A 19489-nucleotide genomic window follows, 5' to 3' on the forward strand; every position below is an offset into this window, starting at 1 on the left:
GTGTTTTTTGGGGTGGTGTACTTGTTAGCCTTGTAAAAGTGGGGAGGGGGGGGGAGGGTTAGATAGGGTGGTTTTTTGAATGGGAGATGTGCTATATATTGTGTAGCTGAGTGTTTATGATTGAAAGATATGAAGTTTGTTTTAAATGTAGAAACATTTTTATTGCAACACATAGCTGATGAATATACTTTTATTAAACGTGTATGTAAATCTCAATGTTACTGACACTTACTGACACGTGAGCCCCTCAGCAAATATAAGAGCAACTCCATGTGGTTATTCATGTGAGAGAGTGATCAGAAAAGAAACTCCTCTGGCTTGAAAAAAGCAGCCGCTTGGCTAGCATGCAGATTACTGTCCTGACTTCTGGATTGCTTTCCCCTCGCCTGGAGGTCCTATTTCAGATCTCATACTCAATTCTCCAATTACACGACTCATTTAATGTTTGGAAGGGTGTGACTTTGTTGAGTGGTTACAATGGATGGAAGGTTATCCACATCATTTAAAAACTGACAGGACAACCAAGAGACAGAACTAAGCTTTATGCAGGTAGAACTCCGTAGACTACAAGTTTCTTCTTTTTCTTCATTCATTATTATGATTATGACTATTATTATTATTATTATTGTTGTTGTTGTTATTATCATTATTATTATATAATGAAGCTCATTTTCAGTTCTGTTTCTGTGGCAACATTCCTCACGCATCACCTGAGATGGACAGAGAGATGAAGTACCTAATGAAGTACCTGTCTTTTAACTGGTCCCTGATTCTAAGCTTGTGTCAGTCAACTTCCTTGACCTGATGATGTCATCAGACTGGGACGCCCTGGCGTGGACTGCTACTGCCAGCATGACAGCGGAGCAGCCGTCCTGCAGCTGCAGTTCCTCATTAACGAGGTGAGTCTGACCCCTCTGGCTTTACGAGCATTCTGTGGTACGCAGGATGTGCCTTTGATCTCAAGGACTCCAACTTTGTGCACTCAAAAGTTCTACTGTTAAATATCAACTCTCTTATGAAATGCTGTTCTCATTCTCACCTCAACCTCCCTCATCTGCATTCAGAGTAAGAGTAGATACATGAGCTTTTGCAGCAGTTTGTTCTGCTGAACTGGGAAGGACTTTTATTTTGAAAATGGGGTGGGGAGGGATGGGAAGGATTCTGTCCTGACTTTTCCTCCCATGCCAGGAAACTGCTGCTCTACCACTAATTACGAATGTGCCAATGAAGGACTTGGCACTTGGGGCAGAATCATTGTAGTGCCATGCACATACAATGGACCTGCACACCACAGGCAGTGGAAACATTTCCCAAAATGTACGGTTTGTCCTCTAGGCCTGAGAGGCGTCTGGGTGGAAGCTGTGTGGAATATCTCCATATTCATGCTGAAGCCGTGGGCTGTGGACATTACAGCTGAGCTTTCCTGCAGAAAAACACCTGTTCCAAATTGTACAATAGTTCCATGATTATGTTTGAAAACAAAGAAAACAGAGTTTGCTGTCTTCAGCACTTATTTAGATAAGATTACGTTACAGATTGCGTGTGTTCTAATCAAATCCCCAAGGTCTTTATAAAGATAAAGCAACCGAAATGCATTGCTGTAGGTACCTTTCTCAAGCAAACAGGTGCACTTCCCTGATAAGGAATTAAACCTTATTAAAATGAAACTCCTGTACACAATACCGCCCTGCCTCTTGAATGGCTGTAGGCATACCTTCTCTGAATGCAAAAATTGATTAGTCTGGCATGAACTTTCATTTTTCTGTATTTGAATAATACTGGTGAAATGAGAAAAATCCAAACAAAATAAAGCAAAAACATGTGGAATCATAGTATCTATGTACGCAGTATATAGTACCTTCATACGCACTACATAATCATTTATAAATGCTCATGCCAGTACCTGAAAATAGACACATTGTGTCTTCAGTCACCAACAAAGTGCCATTGCCAGAACATACCAAAGGACATACACCAGATGTCTATTTACGGTCATTTAAATAAATATTATTGAATGTATATGTGGTGCTTAGGACGGTTCTGCGCAGTGCTCATGAAGGAGCTACGTAGCCGATGACGTCAATAGGAAAGTCTGGCCAATAGGAAAAGTTTGTGGAGCCCAGAGGAAGCTGTGAGGGCTGCGAAGGAGCTCCGAGGGTCACCAGAACAGCGCGTCCGGGCCCCCCCGCTCGCACTCTGTAATCAGCCCGCCCGACGCCGTCAATCACTGTCGCGCGTCTGGCTGGACGAGAGCAGCTGCAGCCCCGCGGGCCCCCACAAACCACCCCCACCTCCCCGACTCAGACACCAGGGCCGACGCTCCCCTAATAACCCTGACAGGAAGGAAGGGGCTAATTAAAGGGGCCGCTAATTGCAGCGACCGCGCGGTCGGCCCCCCGCGGGGAGAAACAGAGAGGTGTGACGACGGCGGCCGAGGGGAAAGGCGCAGGAGGGGCACGGCTCTCTCACAGTTCCATGGTAACGGAGAGAGAGGGTGACGCGCTCGCGGCGCAAAAAATCAATACCTGCCTGCTCGCGCCTGTTTGTGTGTGTGTGTGTGTGTGTGTGTGTGCCTTTGTGTGTGTGTGTGTGTGAGAGTGAGAGAGGGAGAGAGACAGACAGAAATGGAAAGAGAGAGTATGTGAAAGAGTTCAAATTTTCTGGATGCAGAGGCTTCCGTTTGACTAAATTCTAGCCTTAACTGTTTTTCAATTTTGACCAAAAGGGTGTGAATCACACCTTTGTCGCTTTTTTTTTTCCTCCAGTCCGGAAGCCGACCGGAATCTGCGCGGTTTGGCAGGCCTTGCAGGGCTGCAGAGGTCTGCTGTGGGGTCCTGTAACGGCGCCCATTTTGATTGGGTCAGAACCAGTTTGCGAGCGGCTCACGTACTGTACAACAGTACGCGCCTCCGTGGTCATGCTGAGCCGCTGCGTCTCCCTGCGCTTCAGGATAGCGGTGCGCAGGGGCCTCTGGGCCGTTAGACTGTGGAGCAGGGGCAGTTCAGCCATGCTGCCCCCGGGGCAGGTAATCTCATTATCCGCCCCTGTGGAGCCCTGGCAATGCACGCTCAGTTTGAGCAGGTGCAGGACAGGGGTGACGGGTGCAAGAACATGCTCACGAACACACTCACACATGCACACACATTTACATGCACAGTCCTACAAACACAATTGTAAACAACTCAACAACGTGTGTATTGTAGACATCTCCTTGTATATATAGCAGCATATATATGCTCATGCACATACACACAGACACTTACACACATCCAGGCACACACGTTTTACTCAGAAAAAGATCTGTAGTTAGTCTAAAATAATTTCAACGCACTTAACATTGAGAAACTTCCGGTAAGTTCCTTTGAGACGTATTAATGTAAACAAGCAGAGTTGCGGACGGCGCCGAGTGACCCGGCGGGTTTGTGAGCGGCGAGCGAGTGTGACCGCCGCCGCGTCCCCGCCTCCTCTCTCTCTCCTCGCCGCGCACGGTTGGTTTACGGGCTGCGGCGTAGCGGCGCGTGGCCGCGTAATGAAAATTTGGCCGTTAACTTTTATTGGGAGGCGGTGAGCCGGTGGCTTTTCCGGCCCGGGGCCCCGCGGGCGTTCATCCTTGGCCGCGGTACGGGCCCGGCGGTGCGCAGCGGCGCAGCTTTACGGCGCCGATCCGTACAGGCCCCTGCTCCTCGGTTGATTCTTCTCCAGCGCTTCTACGCTCGCTTGGAACGGACTACATTTCCCAGAGAGGCTCTCCTCCCGAGGTCGGTTGGCGTTATGAAAGAGAATAAATCCTCGGCCAAAACTTCACCACGCGTTCGGTTTCGGAATAATTTAACGCATAGGGGCAATGGGAGTGTATGTAAACCATAGTGCTGAAAGCCAAGCTTGTACTCGTAACAGGTCCAGAGGTCCAGCCGTCTTTTCGCTGCAGAGAGAAATTTCAGAGATTGCGCAGAAGCTGCAGGGGCTTACCGATCTTCATGCCATGCGGATGGGCTTGCAGAGCAGGCTCATCTAACTGGGACGGGACCCATTAGGATACTATACAGATCAGGGAATGCACACAAGCCATCAACTCAGCAGCGATAAAAAACATAAAAACAAACAAGAGAGACAGGCAGCCGAAGCCCACAGGCTCAGACGTAATATGTCACGCTTTGGTTTGATTTTTGCGGTTTGATTTTTGACACCAAAGAACGTGTGACATTTTTCTAGGAAAGGATCCGTAACTCTGCCAAGCATTCAGCTAAGTGCTGATCCCCTTGGATCAGCAGGACCGGGCTTGGCCGCCCCTGCTCTAATGGAAGCTGACAGGACGTGTGGACAGAGAGAGAGGACACGACCGCAGACCGTGCGCGGTCACAAGCCTGAGGGCTGCTTTTCAACAGCAGGAGAAAAGGCCACAAATATACAGAACGCAAAGGAACCTGGGAAAATTCAAGGGGACAAACGTTCGTTTGGATGGGATCCTGGTGCGTTGAGCTGTGCAGCTGTGGGAGGGCGCATTGTTACTGTTAAAGGCCTGGTTTTGGTTTCTCTCCTACCGGATCTGTGACAGCTGTCTGGCAGCTTGCACATGACGTATGCCCAGTGGTTACTTCTCTCTGCTTCTGCACTGAAGGGTTGCCATGTTGATTCCAAACGCCCCAAGCGATATGATCAGTCAGCCAAAAAAGGGAAGCCGAAACCGTGGCGATGGGACAATTAAAACATGTATCCCACAATTCCATTGTCTGTTGGGAAAAAGCCTGATTGGTGTCTTATAAACAGTGCAGTTGGAAAGTTTCCATTCACTGGAGAAGAGTTCACATTGGCTAAGACACTGTCTAACAAAACAAATTTTGAAAAATCTTGTGTTGATGGAGTCAAGTGAGTATATAGAGAGTTATGACTGAGCATTGTGTTCTAGAACTTTCTTCACAAGTTGCACCCACTAAGTTGTATCTAATGGTGCTTATATTTTCTGGAAAATGCATTGCAGACCCCTCACAATCAGATGAATAAACGAGCTCACTCACTTAAAATCAGCAGTCAACTTCGTATTCTTCGAGAGATGAATTGTTGAAAAAACACTTTATGATTATTTTATTGTCGGCAACAATCGTGAAGAAATGCGCCCGTCTGGCTCATGACTTGCAGGCTGTTCTGTAAAGGCTCCATGGCGTACCTTCTGCTTTACGACGGCTTCCCTTTATTTGGATAATGTCCCCATTTTTCCTGGATGTCTCACGCTTCGAAGGTTACATTTTTATTTTGTTTGGGGCGACAATTTTCTGCGTAACACCAAAATTGCTACTGAAACTATACTAACTCACCAGAAGCTGGTGGATTCATTGGCACAAGTTCAGCAAATCGGTTGCCGCAGTTTAAACAGTGCTTCTTAATAATACCTTCAACTGTTCGTTTCCATTGACAACAAAGCCTCAAAGAAATGGTCTGTCAAAACAAGATCAATAACTAAGGAAACAGTGATGGTTAGCCCTCTGGAAATGACCAGGTATGGTCTTCACTGTCTGTTTGATCGGTAATATGCTGATTAAAATCAAGGGAGTTTAACACATTTTAAAATCCAATTTTCAGTAAAACCAATGACCACAAAGCTTTGTGGTCTCTCTTATATATTGGAAGGGGGCCCAGTATAATTACCTTCTTGTAAGGCTTTTATGTGGACCACATGAGGAAATGAAATGCCTTTTCTGTATTTCTGATTTATGTCATCAGCGACAGCGCGTGCAATCGCAATTTCCACCTCACCATATTCTTTTAAAACCTTTTTGTTTGCCATACTGGCTACATCAAGCACCCTTGCACCCGGCAAGCATTTAGTATGCACCCTTACCCTGTTAACAGGCCCTTATCTCTCATTCCAGACAACGGAGTCACCAATCAATAAAATGTCGTCCGAAGTGGAATGCAAGCTGCCACAGTCACTTAGAGCATCTTATTTCTTACTGAGCAAAATAAACACAGTTCCCACTTGTAGCGCACGACTGAAGACACACCGACTGTCTCTGCACCCTGCAGGGCTTCTGCTTTTTTTAATGAGTTGACGTGATTTTATTTTTGAAAAAAGCTGAAAAGGCCGACATTGCCGGCTTGTGTCCCAGCCCCAGAATTCAGTGGGACGTCTGACGATTTTTTGGCAGGAAGAGGCAACGTTGGCAGCTTCGGTTAGCGGAGCCGAGTGTAGCTTTCATCCACGCAGCCTTCTCCTTCCCTCTCCTGGGCTCCGGGCCTCTTGAAGGTTTTAGACTCCTTTGAAAATCCGAGCGCAAAGTGACATTTTCTGTCTGCCAAAGGAGCCAGCCACAGCCACTGCACGGACAAAATATAAAGGCCAGCACAGGCAAAACCGTTCATTCTGGAAAAGTCCAAAATGGCACCCGGCTGCCAACCGCTAACTAATCACAAAGGAGACACATTTTTCACAATTTCAGCCCAGGAACGAGTCCATCTTTCAAAAATTTTGTACAATTTTAGGCGAGAAGAAAAAATGCCAGTTGGCTGTCTCACCCCAGTCGCTGGTGCGAAATACCGGATAATTCAGCCGGTTCTGACGTATAAAAAAACAAAACAAAATGAAAAAAAAAAAAACCCTAAATCTGCATCCAGTGGCCCCTTATGAGAGAACAGGACAGGCCTGGCAGATTGGTCTGAAAATCCCCTGTTGAAGGTGATATCATCTGTCAGGCAGAGAAGCTAAAGCCGTGATGTTTTGCCACCCGAATATAAGCCAATAACCACAACACCGTTCCTTTTGGAAAAAGCCAGAAATGCCTACTGGCATCCAACAACAAACCAATCACTATGGAAACACAAGCACTGCCATTTATACCCAGGAATGAGCCATTCTTGCCATTACAACACAAACAGTGTGTTTTAATTAAGTTGACATGATTTTAGGAGAAGAGCCAAAATGCCAGCTGGCTTTTTCAGTCCTACAGCTAAAAATTAGCAACAGTTCAGGCAATCTGGCTTAGAGACCGAAGGCTGGTGACACTGGATTGCAGTGCAGCCTAGCCTAGCTGTTTAGTCACAGTGTAAGGGGCAGTGAATGGGAAGCATGGTGTCAGACTGAACACGGATGCTGCCTCTGGCCCTGACAGCCACTGGCCCTGGCCTCCAGGTCTGCTTCTTGCTCTATGGTGCTGATGTCACATGATGTCATCCCCCTGGGGAGATTTACGTTTGCTTGTAACTGAAGAATTTAACCTTAGGAGTTGCCCTTAGTGATGTTGGTTCTCAGAGCAGGGGGATCTGATACACCTGCACTGTCTGAGTACCTGCATGAATTTTCAAGCCGGCAAAAACACATTGGGGGAGGGGTTAATGGAAGGAGACGTGGAGAAGGTTGTTAGGAAAGGTTGCGGGGGGAGGGGTGAGGGGGGAGGACAGAGCTGCATGTATCCAGTGTGAGAGGTCCAGAGCCAGAATTGTCTTTGGCCCACAGCCCCATGCTGAGGAAATACGACCCCTGTCCACTGGTGAGTAATAAACATCCACTAGACAGCCTCCAGAGTGTGTCACTACATTGTGTCCGAACCGTTTTTAGAGCTAATTACACAGTAATGGAGTTCAGGACCTTGTTTTTCCCTTCATTCATCGCCCTCCCTCTCCTTCACTTCCTATGCCTCCTCTTTCTTTCAGTTTCCTCTGTCCCTTATTATCTTTCTCTCTCTGCCTCCCTCCCTTGCTCTGTCGGTCGGTGTCCTCCCCCCCCCCCCCCTCGCTCGACGCGTGCTCAGTGAGCTCACCAGCGCGTCTGAGAGGTGAGACAATAGAGGCCGGGCCGGCTCCAGTCTGTAAACACAGACGCCGCCGCCGCCGCCGCGGGTGAGAGTCACCCTGGAGACAGCTCTCGGAACAACGCGCTCCGGCGTTAACGCTGAGGCTCAGCCACTAGAGAGAAACACAAAAGGGTCGCGCAGGGAATACAGCTAAACTCTAATAGGACATACGTATTTTATGATGATGATTATGATGGTGATGATTTTTTTTCCCTAGGGAGTCTTGCTTATAAAACATTTGTAGCTATTTCTGAAAAGACTAACATTGATTAAACATCATCTAAGGTGGACTGAGAGAATTATTCATCCACTTATGTTAGTGCAGATCATAAGTGGATGAAGAGCAGATGGTCACTTTGCATTTGGACAAGGCACTAGGAACCCCTTCTTTCCAATCAGTGGCATTTTTAATGACCATCGTGAAATCCAGTATGGTTTAACTCATTTATATTCTTTCACTTGTTTTTAACTATTTTTTCTACAATACCACCTGGCTGTACTAAAGTAGTATATTGTAATTATTGGTACTTATGGGTAATTAAAAATGGAAACATCAGTATGACGTTACTTAATTAGATGTTGTGGCTGGTGAGGCCTGTATGCACTGTGGCATAGTCAACCAGTCCTGATGTCTGGAGGAGGACCACGATGCCGTTCTTTCATGAGAAAGTCAATCAACTCACGCAAAGCTGATGGAAGTGGGAAAAGCTGTCTCTGGTATTCCAGTGACCTTGCCTTCTAAGACTGTCTTTCACCAAGGTCCCACACAATTACACAACCATCAGAATCATTTGCTGTTGAAACATTGTTACTTTTTAAGGGTGGATCAGGAGGATTCGACCATACCTGACGACGCACTCCACCCAGTTGCTCGTCCAGGCTACGGTGACCTCTCGCCTTGATTACTGCAACTCTCTCCTTGCAAACCTGCCAGCTTGTGCCATACAGCCACTACAGATGATTCAGAATGCTGCTGCCCGACTCATCTACAACCTCCCCAAATTCTCCCATGTCACTCCTCTGCTGCGATCACTTCACTGGCTACCGGTCGCTGCCAGGATCCGATTCAAAGCCCTGACCCTTGCCTACACTACCGCCAACAGGACAGCCCCCATCTACTTGCAGGACATGACTCAATTCTATGTGCCTGCTCGACCACTCCGCTCTGCGGCAGCAGGGCGTCTTGCAACCCCTCCCACCCGCCCAAAGGGATCACAGAGCTTCTCCACCTTAGCTCCCCAGTGGTGGAACAAACTCCCCGTCCCTCTCCGAACCTCCCCCTCACTATCCATCTTCCGCCGTGGCCTGAAGACTCATCTCTTCAGACTATACCTAGAATAACCACCACCACGCTGTATATATTAAAAAAAAAAAAAAAAAAAAAAAACCCTTTTCCTATCACTTGTTACATGTTGCCCCTTCCCTGCACTTCTTGGTAAATTGTATTCGTCCTAATACTGTAGCTTATTCTTCTGCCTAGTTTGGCTTTGCAGATGTTAGACCAGGATAGTGTTCTTTGTTCTCGGCTAGAAATAGCTTTACAAAATAAGTAATTGTACCTTACTGAACCCGTGTTCAGCAGTTGTCTACGATCATGAAAATGCACTTTTTGTACGTCGCTTTGGATAAAAGCGTCTGCTAAATGAATGTAATGTAATGTAATGTATTTCAGGCACTTTAAGATTTGAATACATTTTTTTTTAAAGTTTCAAAAAGCACATATATTTAGTATCCAAAAGCATATTTACAACATTTTATTATCGAATGACAAATCTAACGCAGATTGTATACTGTATATAAAAATATATAGTTTGGGTGGTTAGGGGCGACATAGCTCAGGAGGTAAGACCGATTGTCTGGCAGTCGGAGGGTTGCCGGTTCAAACCCCGCCCTGGGCGTGTCGAAGTGTCCTTGAGCAAGACACCTAATCCCTAATCCCTAACTGCTCTGGCGAATGAGAGGCATCAATTGTAAAGCGCTTTGGATAAAAGCGCTATATAAATGCAGTCCATTTACCATTTACCATTTGGTGTGCTTTCTGACTACTCATGGTGGAGAGAATGTAGGAATCTGACCCTCTCAGAATTAAATGCAAGCAGCACCTTTTCCCTTCAGGCGTATTCTTTTTGTATCACATCTTATTTTCAGACCTTCCTTGTCCACATCATGACTCAGCTCTAGTTCCTGAAACATAGAAGAGACACTGTGTTGCTGGTATGGAAGAACATGTTTTTTTTTCCCGAAGTACCGTATTCACTTGGGTGTCTCTGCACTTCCTTCTGTTGTCTGGCAGGGGGCGCTAGTCACGGCCTGTGCAGATGACACACTTCACCTGTGGAACCTGAGACAGAAACGGCCAGCTGTGCTGCACTCTCTCAAATTCAACCGAGAACGGTGAGTACACACACACTCACGCGCATGCACATACACACATACGTTAACCTACTTACGAAACATGAATACATGCGCATGCACACACACACACACACACAATCCAGTATTTGTGTGTAACCCTCTTATGCTGTCACACAAACATGTGCACACGTGTCTGTCACTCACATTCTGATTCAGTCAGGCATTGGTATGCAAATTCATTCATGCACGCAGAAGACTCATGAACATGATGCATGAGCAGGCACACACACACGCACACACACACACACACACACACACACACGCACAGACACACACACACAGACACAAACAGTACAGGCCCCCGGCCAGAGAGGTTGCATAAAGCAGCTGCTCGGTACAGGCTGAATCAGTACCCGCCAGTGTTCACAGCTCTCCGCTTATGGATGTTTTTTTTTATGTTAAAGGTTGTGTTTGTTTGCAGTCGGATGTCTGCTCTAAAGAAATACCAACTTTAAGCCAAAGGGCATATCTCCTTATTCAGACCTTTCATGCTTGTGAAAGGAACGAAGACCCTCTTTGGCACTTGATTTAGTATTTTCCTTTTCAAGGTTCAGGTAAAAGAGTGGAAAAGAAGAAGAAGAAAAAAACGATAACCTTGTGCTATGAATTTTTTTTTTTTTTTGTGGGAGCTGTGTAGGTTGGGCTTGATTGAAAGCCAAGGGCTCTGAATGGAAACTTCTCACATTAGAAAAATGTGAGTTTTTGTCAAGAACAATTTGGTGATCATCAGAGATAGACTTTTAAGAGGAATAGAATATAACCACACAGTGCAGGTGCTTTGCAATAATGTTGTACAGGAAATCTCTTCTTTGAAAACTGTGTTTTTTACATTTAGTAATTTTTCCACTTAAATTCAGTAATAGCTTAATTTTCTCAGAAATTCACTGTTTATAGCGTATACATAGAGATGGAAAATTTCAAATATGGTCATTAAAACTGAAAATCTTTTATAGCTGTTTTGTACAATATCACCACTAACATATTAGCTTGGCAGTCACAGTTTGCTTTCACTGAAACTATCCGAACCTGATTGGTCAGTTCTCATCACAGGTCTGTGGTGTAAATTTAGTATGTTATATATTGCAGTATATTTATTTTCCTTTCATCAGTTCAGGACAGAAGGGTCTTGTTGGTCAAATGGGTAATTATTTTGCCTGTGCCTGTTCATAATGTGCTGCCCTGTACAGTCAGAGAGTGTTACATGTACAAACTCCAGATAGTGTCACCATAAAGTTGAAAATCATTGTCTGTACCTGAACAATGATATATGTTTTATCCAAGTCAATGTATACATCTTTTTTTTCATACCAGTTTTTCATAGTTTATAACCTTCCAACCTTCTTCCATATCCTTGAATGAAATTGATAAACTGAACAGTGACAGAACAGGTATATGTTTTAAAGTAATGAGCGTATGACTCAACAGCGCCTCTTACAGCTCCCCTCAGGGAGGTGCAGGTTCCCCTGCTGTGGGTAGTTTCTCCAAAGGCATGATGGGATATCGAGGCTTCTTTCCTGATCACATCAGTTTGATGATGGCACAGCACAGATGCATGCTCAATCAATGGAATGGATTGGACAGAAATGGATTGCTGCTAAACATGTTTATTGTTGTAAATACGTTTGTTTGTGTTGCATTGGACATTCACACACACGCACAAAGACACACACGCACACAAATGCACATGCACACACACACACACCGAGTGAGTCAGTTTTTTTAAAATCCAGGACAAAGGAGGAAATGAGAACTGCTAAAGCCAGCTGTAAGAATGGAGAGCATTTAAAAATCTATGGTGTGAACATCACACTGGATAAGGGTTCCTGATAAGAAAAGAAATACTATATATTTAGAAATAATAAGATATTTTTTTGAACCCCTTGGGGTAATTTGTCCTCTGCATTTGACCCATCCTAGTTACTTAGGAGCAGTAGGCAGCCACGGTGCAGCACCCGGGAACTCCAGTTCTGAGGCCAGTGCCTTGGTCAAGGGCAACTGCAGGAGCGCACCTAACATGCATGTCTTTGAGTGTGGGAGGAAACCGGAGCACCCGGAGTAAACCCGTGCAAACACGGGGAGAACATGCAAACTCCATGCAGAGAGGATCCGGCCGGACCGGGATTCGAACCCGGAACCTCCTTCTTGCGAGTGCTAACCACTATGCCACCCTGCCCGTAATGTAGTGGCTTCACCCCGGTCTGCATCCATCCTGTGAGTGACAACAAAGAGAGTAACCAAAACGTAGTTAACCCTCTATTTCCTCTGGGTCACTGCCTGTTCATAAACTCACATTTTCCTCATGGTCAGTGAAAGACTCTGGCAGCCATGTCATTTCATTAGGCTTAGAGGCGCTGTTATTTATTTTGATTGAATTGTTTCTGAGCTCAGTGTGAGAGCTATCTGATTGGTCAATTAGTGTAATCCAGAGCTGGAGATTGCACCAGTTAGATCTGCTGCATCTCATGTTGCACTGTGTGGAGTGTGCGGGATAAGGTTAGCATGGCGAGTAATATCACAGAGATCACCATTGCATTCAGAAATAAGGACCTGCGGGTATCTTGCTCGGTTTCTCAGAAAAACAACAACAGCAAAAACTCAACAAGCCCGCTGAAGGGGGTCTTAAAAGCCAGACTGCAGTAGGTCACCAGAAGAGGCTTTTAATAGTCATGAAATAGAAGGAAAGCAGAAGTAGCCCAACAATACTTCCCAGTGAAATTCCATAGATAATGTGCAAATTCTATGAAACATGGGGTAACGATCTACTGTATAAATATACGCAAGGATGTACGGTCATACTGAATTCTGATTGGTTGTAGAACTCAGTTGTTCTGAATAAACTTGACGAAACCTCACTAGGATGGGAACCCAAGTTTCCGAAGAACCGTCTTCCTGTATGTTTACATGTCAAAAACCCGGTTTTTTGAGATTATTAATTTATCAAAGAGAATAAGAACTAACATTGGCAGCAGGTTAGTTCTTTTACTACATTCACTAGGTTATGTAACTGGTGCCAGGAACTGCAAAGTCTGTTCACCTCTTTGTGGGATGTTATGAGCAGGCCTGGATGGTTGGAAAGAGTGTTGGACTCAGGTCCAAGTCAAAGTTCAATAACCTCAAATTTAAGTCCAGGCCAGGTTACGACACATGTGTAGACCTCTGTTTTTCTGCGTATCCCAGGTGTATGAGATGACGAATGCTCTCTGTTTGTAAATTTTATGCACAATCCTGTTCATGTGATTAACATTACGAAACAGCGATGAACAAATACAGATAATAAAAAATGATGAATGCCGAAATGTTCTTGGAAGCATTCTTACACGCCATTTGTGATCAAATATGATTATACACGTTTCGTGAATGAGGCCCATTGTCTCTAAATCACCTACAGGCTATATGGGGAAGGGCTGCTCGAGGCTTCAGTGCTTGATAATTATTAATATATACTTGTTCTTGTTAATCAGGCTAATACGTAAATGAAAACAGTCATATAGCAGCCATCTGGAAAACAAGGGTATATATAAGAACAAATACCAACCAGACATGGATAGCCCACACAGACACCTTTTTGCTAATACGATTACGTTAGTTTTTATTTGGCAGGATTGTTTTTGTTTTTGTCTGATTCTGATTAGGCAAATGTGATTTCAGTGCTAGTTTGTACTTGGCAGGATTGTTGTTTGCTGAACAGGTTACTATACAGGGTTGGAGTCCTGATCTGTGTGGTCACTTCTGGCACTACGATCTTCACTCTAGTGTGTTTCTTTTGCACCTCTGCACCTTGAACTAATGCACTTGTTGTACGTCGCTCTGGATAAGAGCGTCTGCTAAATGCCTGTAATGTAATGTAATGTAATATAGAAATGCAGGACTTCTGGTTTTGCATGAATGTTTTGTATGATAACTTTTTTTTCCCATTTATTTTAGCTGTGGGGTAGACAGGGGTTGCGGAATTATGAGAGCACTACGTGCCCAGAATCTGGTACAGATTGGCGATCTTGGTGTTGAGCAGTATTCTTGTGCCTCTGAGTTCTTGCCCCCTTGGCTGCTCTCCCTCAGGCTCTTATTTTTAACTTGCAAGGAACTCAGAGACCAATATTTTATCTTTATATACTTTATACTAAGTTATCTGGCTTGGTACTCAGAGGTCCCTTGAGACTCAGAGTCGGTTGCTAGAAACTCAGTCTTGAGGCTTGTTGCCCAACTCAGTGCTCAGAGAACCCATATGACTTTGAATCTTCAGAAACTCAATCTTGAGACTTGTTACCTAACTCAGGACTCAGGGTTTCCTCAAGACTTTGAATCTGCTTCTCAGAAACTCAATCTTAACTCTTGCCCCAGCCCCGGGTGAGGAGCCAGGGCCCTAACTCATTACATTACATTACATTATAGGCATTTAGCAGACGCTCTTATCCAGAGCGACGTACAACAAGTGCATAGGTTTCATGATGTAGAGGCGCAAAAGAAACACTAGAGTGAAGTAAGGATCGTAGTGCCAGAAGTGACCACATCGATCAGGACTCCAACCCTGTAGAGTAAGCTTGTTCAGCAAGCAAGAATCCTACCAAGTACAAACTAACACTGGAATCACACCTAATCATACAAAAACAATCCTGCCAGATACACTAACATAATCAAATTATCCTAGCTAGGTACAGTGAGCTGAACTATAGGCTAGGGAGGGGTGGGGAGAGGTGCAGCCTGAAGAGATGAGTCTTCAGTCTGCGTTTGAAAGTGGTGAGATTCTCTGCTGTTCTGACCGTCACGGGGAGGTCATTCCACCAGCGAGGGGCCAGGACAGACAGCAGACGGGAGCGGGAAGTGCAGACGCGAAGAGGGGGAGGTGCCAAGCGTCCAGAGGTGGCAGAACGGAGAGGTCTGGCTGGTGTGTAGGGTCTGATGATCCTCTGGATGTATCCTGGTGCTGACCCCTTAGCTGCCTGGTATGCAAGCACCAAGGTCTTAAATTTGATGCGAGCCATAACAGGCAGCCAGTGGAGGTCAGTGAGCAGGGGGGTGACATGGGAATGTCTGGGGAGGTTGTAGACCAGACGCGCTGCAGCATTCTGGATGAGCTGCAGGGGTCTGATGGCGGATGCTGGCAGACCAGCCAGTAGCGAGTTGCAGTAGTCCAAGCGGGACAGGACCATCGCTTGAACCAGGAGCTGGGTTGCGTAGGTGGTGAGGAAGGGGCGGATTCTCCGGATGTTGTACAGGAAGAACCTGCACGTTCGACTCACCGCCGTGATGTTCTGGGAGAGGGACAGTCTGTTGTCCATCACCACTCCAAGGTTTTTTGCGGTGGGTGATGACACCACAGTGTCCCCCAGGGAAATGGAAAAGTCGAGAAGGTTAGAGGATGGAGCAGGGATGAAGATCATCTCCGTCTTGCCTGGGTTCAGCTTAAGATGGTGGTTATCCATCCAGCTCTGGATGTCCCTCAGGCAAGCAGAGATGCGAGCAGAGACCTGAGTGTCAGAGGACGGGAAGGAGAGAAAGAGTTGGGTGTCATCGGCATAACAATGATAGGACAACCCATGGGCAGAGATTACAGGACCAAGAGATTGGGTGTACAGGGAGAATAGGAGGGGACCAAGGACAGAGCCCTGGGGAACTCCTGTGGCAAGGGGGCGAGGTGCTGATACTGCACCAGCCCAGGCGACTTGGAAGGAGCGACCGGAGAGGTAGGACTCAATCCAGTCTAGTGCTGTGCCACAGATCCCCATAGCTGCCAGGGAGGACAGGAGGATGGGATGGTTGACGGTGTCAAAGGCAGCAGAAAGGTCTAGGAGGATCAGGACAGATGAATGGGAGGCTGCTTGTGCAGCGTGAAGCGACTCACTGACCGAGAGGAGTGCGATCTCTGTCGAGTGGCCAGGTCTGAAGCCAGACTGGTAGGGGTCTAGGAGGTTGTTTAGGGAGAGAAAAGAGGAGAGTTGATTAGAAGCAGCTCGTTCAATTCCAACTCCAAGACCCAAGAACACATACCCTTGTGCCCAGGACGCTGCACCTCAGACTGTTTGCAGCAGCCTTTAATGGGTCTGTGTACAAACAGGAGCCTTGTAGTGCTGTGGCCAGAGTGGGGGTTATTTAGTAATGTTTGGGACATACGAAAATCATAATGATTTATTAGTGCATTTTTTATAAGCATAAATGAAGAAAGTAAAACCCTACACATACATCCAAATAAATGTGCTTGCACACATGAGTCATAACACGCATATAAGTCCTGATACGGATATATAAGTCCTGTCATAGGTATAAGTTCTAACAGACAAATATGTCTCAGGGCAATGAAATTATATGATAGCAACACACCCAGATGATTCTGTACGGAAGAGACTATGGCTGCCAGGAGGCCTGTTTCTTTGGACTTCCCTTAAATACAATCCCAAGCAAGCCTTTCGCACTCCACAGTTTACTTTATTTCCAAATAAGGTCTGGACACAAATAGGCCTGTAACACCCTGGTTCCACCACCAAGAGACCCCTTCTACCTTCCAGGAAGAGAGAAACTGAATAGTATACTCCCCCATAATCTAGTGATAGTAATAAGATGCTTTGTATGACAGCGCATGATCTTAAGATCATTTCCCAAGATGCTTTTCTATGGAGGTGCAAGTGTGGTCCCTTAGTCCCTTTGTGATCCAGACACTCATGTAGGCAAACCCATCTTCCACAGTTCTCCTTCTGGCCACATTCCCACATCTATCCCTGTCCATATGAACTCTTTCACATTCAGTTCCCCATTCATGCACATTTCCTCAACTTCTTCCCTCATTCATTGTGCGTGGGGGTGCTGTGGCACTGTCAGTGTGTTCCAGAGCAATTTATTTCTGTCAGTGTCCTGTCTTGTCCTTCGCTTTTGACCCCTCCACCTGGTGTTTCCAGCTATCTTTTGTGCTGTCACGTATAACCTGAGACATACGTGGCTTCAACAGTCTGCAATAGTGGAATTACAACAGTTTGAGAACGCTTTAAATTGCACCTTTAAATCCACGACCTGCTTGCTTTTACTTGTTCTTGCTAATCAGGCTAATGATAAATGACAACAGTCATATAGCAGCCATCTGGAAAACAAGGGTATATAAAAACAAATACTTGGTAGCTTTGGCCCAACCAGACATGGATAGCTCACACAGACACCTTTTCCCCCACGCGGACACATGTGCAAGAACTGCACTTTCCCACTTTCAACTCTCTTCATCTTATAATTGCTGTGGCAGCCCTAATAAAGACCGCGGCAACAAATAGACTCATGCTATTACTTTGGTATTGTTTATAACAAAATGTAAAAACAATTATATTATTTGGACGTAATTAGTATCTGTTACAATGTCACTATTTGTGCATTTCCAACTAAGGCATTCATATTTGGACACACCCCTACTATGCAGGGCCACTTGATGAGGGAAAGTAGGGAAGCTCTGCAGAGTCCTCATGGAAGAAAGTGGGGAGCTGAGCTGTAGGGGATCTCTGTCCTTGGGTCCTGAAGGACCTCTGGTTTTCTCAAGCATTAAGTTCCCTCTCCATGGTGCTGACGGTTTGTCCTGATGACTTTTGGGAGATACCCACCTATTATGACCACACCTGTCCTCCCATTCCAGCATCATTTGGGGAGGCTATTTTTTATATTTTAGAAGGTAAAATACCACATTTCAGCATCATATAATGTGATAAATAAATCTGAAAAAAGTCATATAATATTATTTAGCTATTAATAATGATTTGATACATGCTTAAAATAATTGCAAGAATGCATTTTTCTTTCTTTATATATATAAATGTTCTTTTTTTATTTTCATATATGTCATGCTAGTATAATTAAATTATTGGGCTATTAATTATTCACATCACCTCTGTGGGCCTATACTTTTAAGACTTTGGTTGATTCCATTACCTATATGTCAAATCCTTTTCGATTATATACGGTAATGTCTTATTTTGGGTATATGTCTGTCTGGTATGCGGCCTTCGTACAATTGAGAGGCATTTCTGGTGTTGATCTATCTGGCGGTAAGAGCTTGTCATGTTCTTTCTGTGCTTGTTTTGTTCAATTTAATTATCGCCAATTTTAATCCCAATTTCCCCTTTCTTCTTGATTTTTAAAGGGCAGGATGTTTTGGTAAGCCTGTCTTATTGCTGCGACATCCTCCATATATCCAGGAGCGTGCTGACAGGCACACGCCTTCTCTCGAGCTGTTAGCCGCCGTTTATTTCCAATCCGCAGTCTGCCAGCCGAGCTGTGCAGCTACAACGCCTGCATGCAGCTGCCACAGGCATACCACACAAGCGGCGGCTGTGAGTCAGATGAGGACAGTCCCATGTCCTGAAACTATCTGTACCTGGGCCAACTGCCCTGCAAGGTTGCCTGCTACAGCAGGGGGAAAAAAAATAAAATAAAATAATGGTCAGACATGTAACAATGTCAGCTTACTTGTAGAAAACAGGATGGCACTACCAATCATGGAATGCGTTGGTAACACAGCAATTGAACAACACCGATGGTGATTGGCCGATTCTTGCTCCCTGCGGAATCACCAGGAAGAAGCCAGGTAGCATCCCCATACTATAGTTTTCTTATTGGTTATCCTTAAAGGAGTACCATGGTGGTTGAATGTGACACGTCCCAGTTGTCTTCAGGCAACAACAAAACAAATGTGCATAATTTTTTTATTCTTCAGTCATTTCGATGTACTTTAAAACGTATTTTTCAAAGCCTAAATTTCCCACTATAAAAATTCACCCGAACCGTCTGGGCGTGGTAATGAGAACTGTCAGTTAGCTATGATTGACAGACCGTGCCCCGTTACCATAGCTACCCCCATGATACGCGCTCTCTTTGGGAGACTGAATTTTCACAAGCTAGCTAGCTTAGTAGTATATCAAGTATCGATAGATAGCTAAGGTAAGGACGTTGACTTATATCCAATTATAATTTTTGCTATCTAACTAGCCAAGTTAAGATAAAAGCACAACTATAACGTCCTCATAAAAGCAAACTAGCAAGATAACGTTATCGATAACATTGCCTTATGAAAGCAAACCTCCTAGCTAGCTAACGTTAGCTAGCTAGCTAAATGAATATAACCAGAAATAATCTAAAGGCACTCTAATTTAAGTGAACCTAACGTTAGTCAAATATTTGCATTGTCTGAACAGCAGGACGGTGTGTCCTGTCAGATTTCTTTACGGGGCGTGGAAATGGGAGTGGTTACTGTATTCGTGACGTAGAAAAATGACAACTTTCTCAACCGGTTGAAAATAGGACGATGAATTTAAAACGCATATTTC

General features: G+C 45.1%; 1 protein-coding gene across 9 annotated transcripts in view; it reads left to right on the plus strand.

The window, feature by feature from the left end:
- Positions 1 to 19489, plus strand: part of LOC135250915 (syntaxin-binding protein 5-like) — a 177388-nt gene that overhangs the window by 81238 nt on the left and 76661 nt on the right. For 8 of the 9 annotated variants that reach the window (XM_064327727.1, XM_064327732.1, XM_064327729.1 and 5 more), the window contains exons 3-4: positions 818 to 899; positions 10078 to 10178. In XM_064327727.1, the coding sequence (XP_064183797.1) occupies positions 818 to 899; positions 10078 to 10178 (183 nt within the window). Of the gene's footprint in view, positions 1 to 777; positions 900 to 10077; positions 10179 to 19489 lie in introns of all 9 variants that reach the window. The other variant, XM_064327733.1, reaches the window with a different exon arrangement.

Source organism: Anguilla rostrata, chromosome 3, assembly GCF_018555375.3.
Source record: "Anguilla rostrata isolate EN2019 chromosome 3, ASM1855537v3, whole genome shotgun sequence".
In the NCBI taxonomy this organism is placed as follows: Eukaryota; Metazoa; Chordata; class Actinopteri; order Anguilliformes; family Anguillidae; genus Anguilla; species Anguilla rostrata.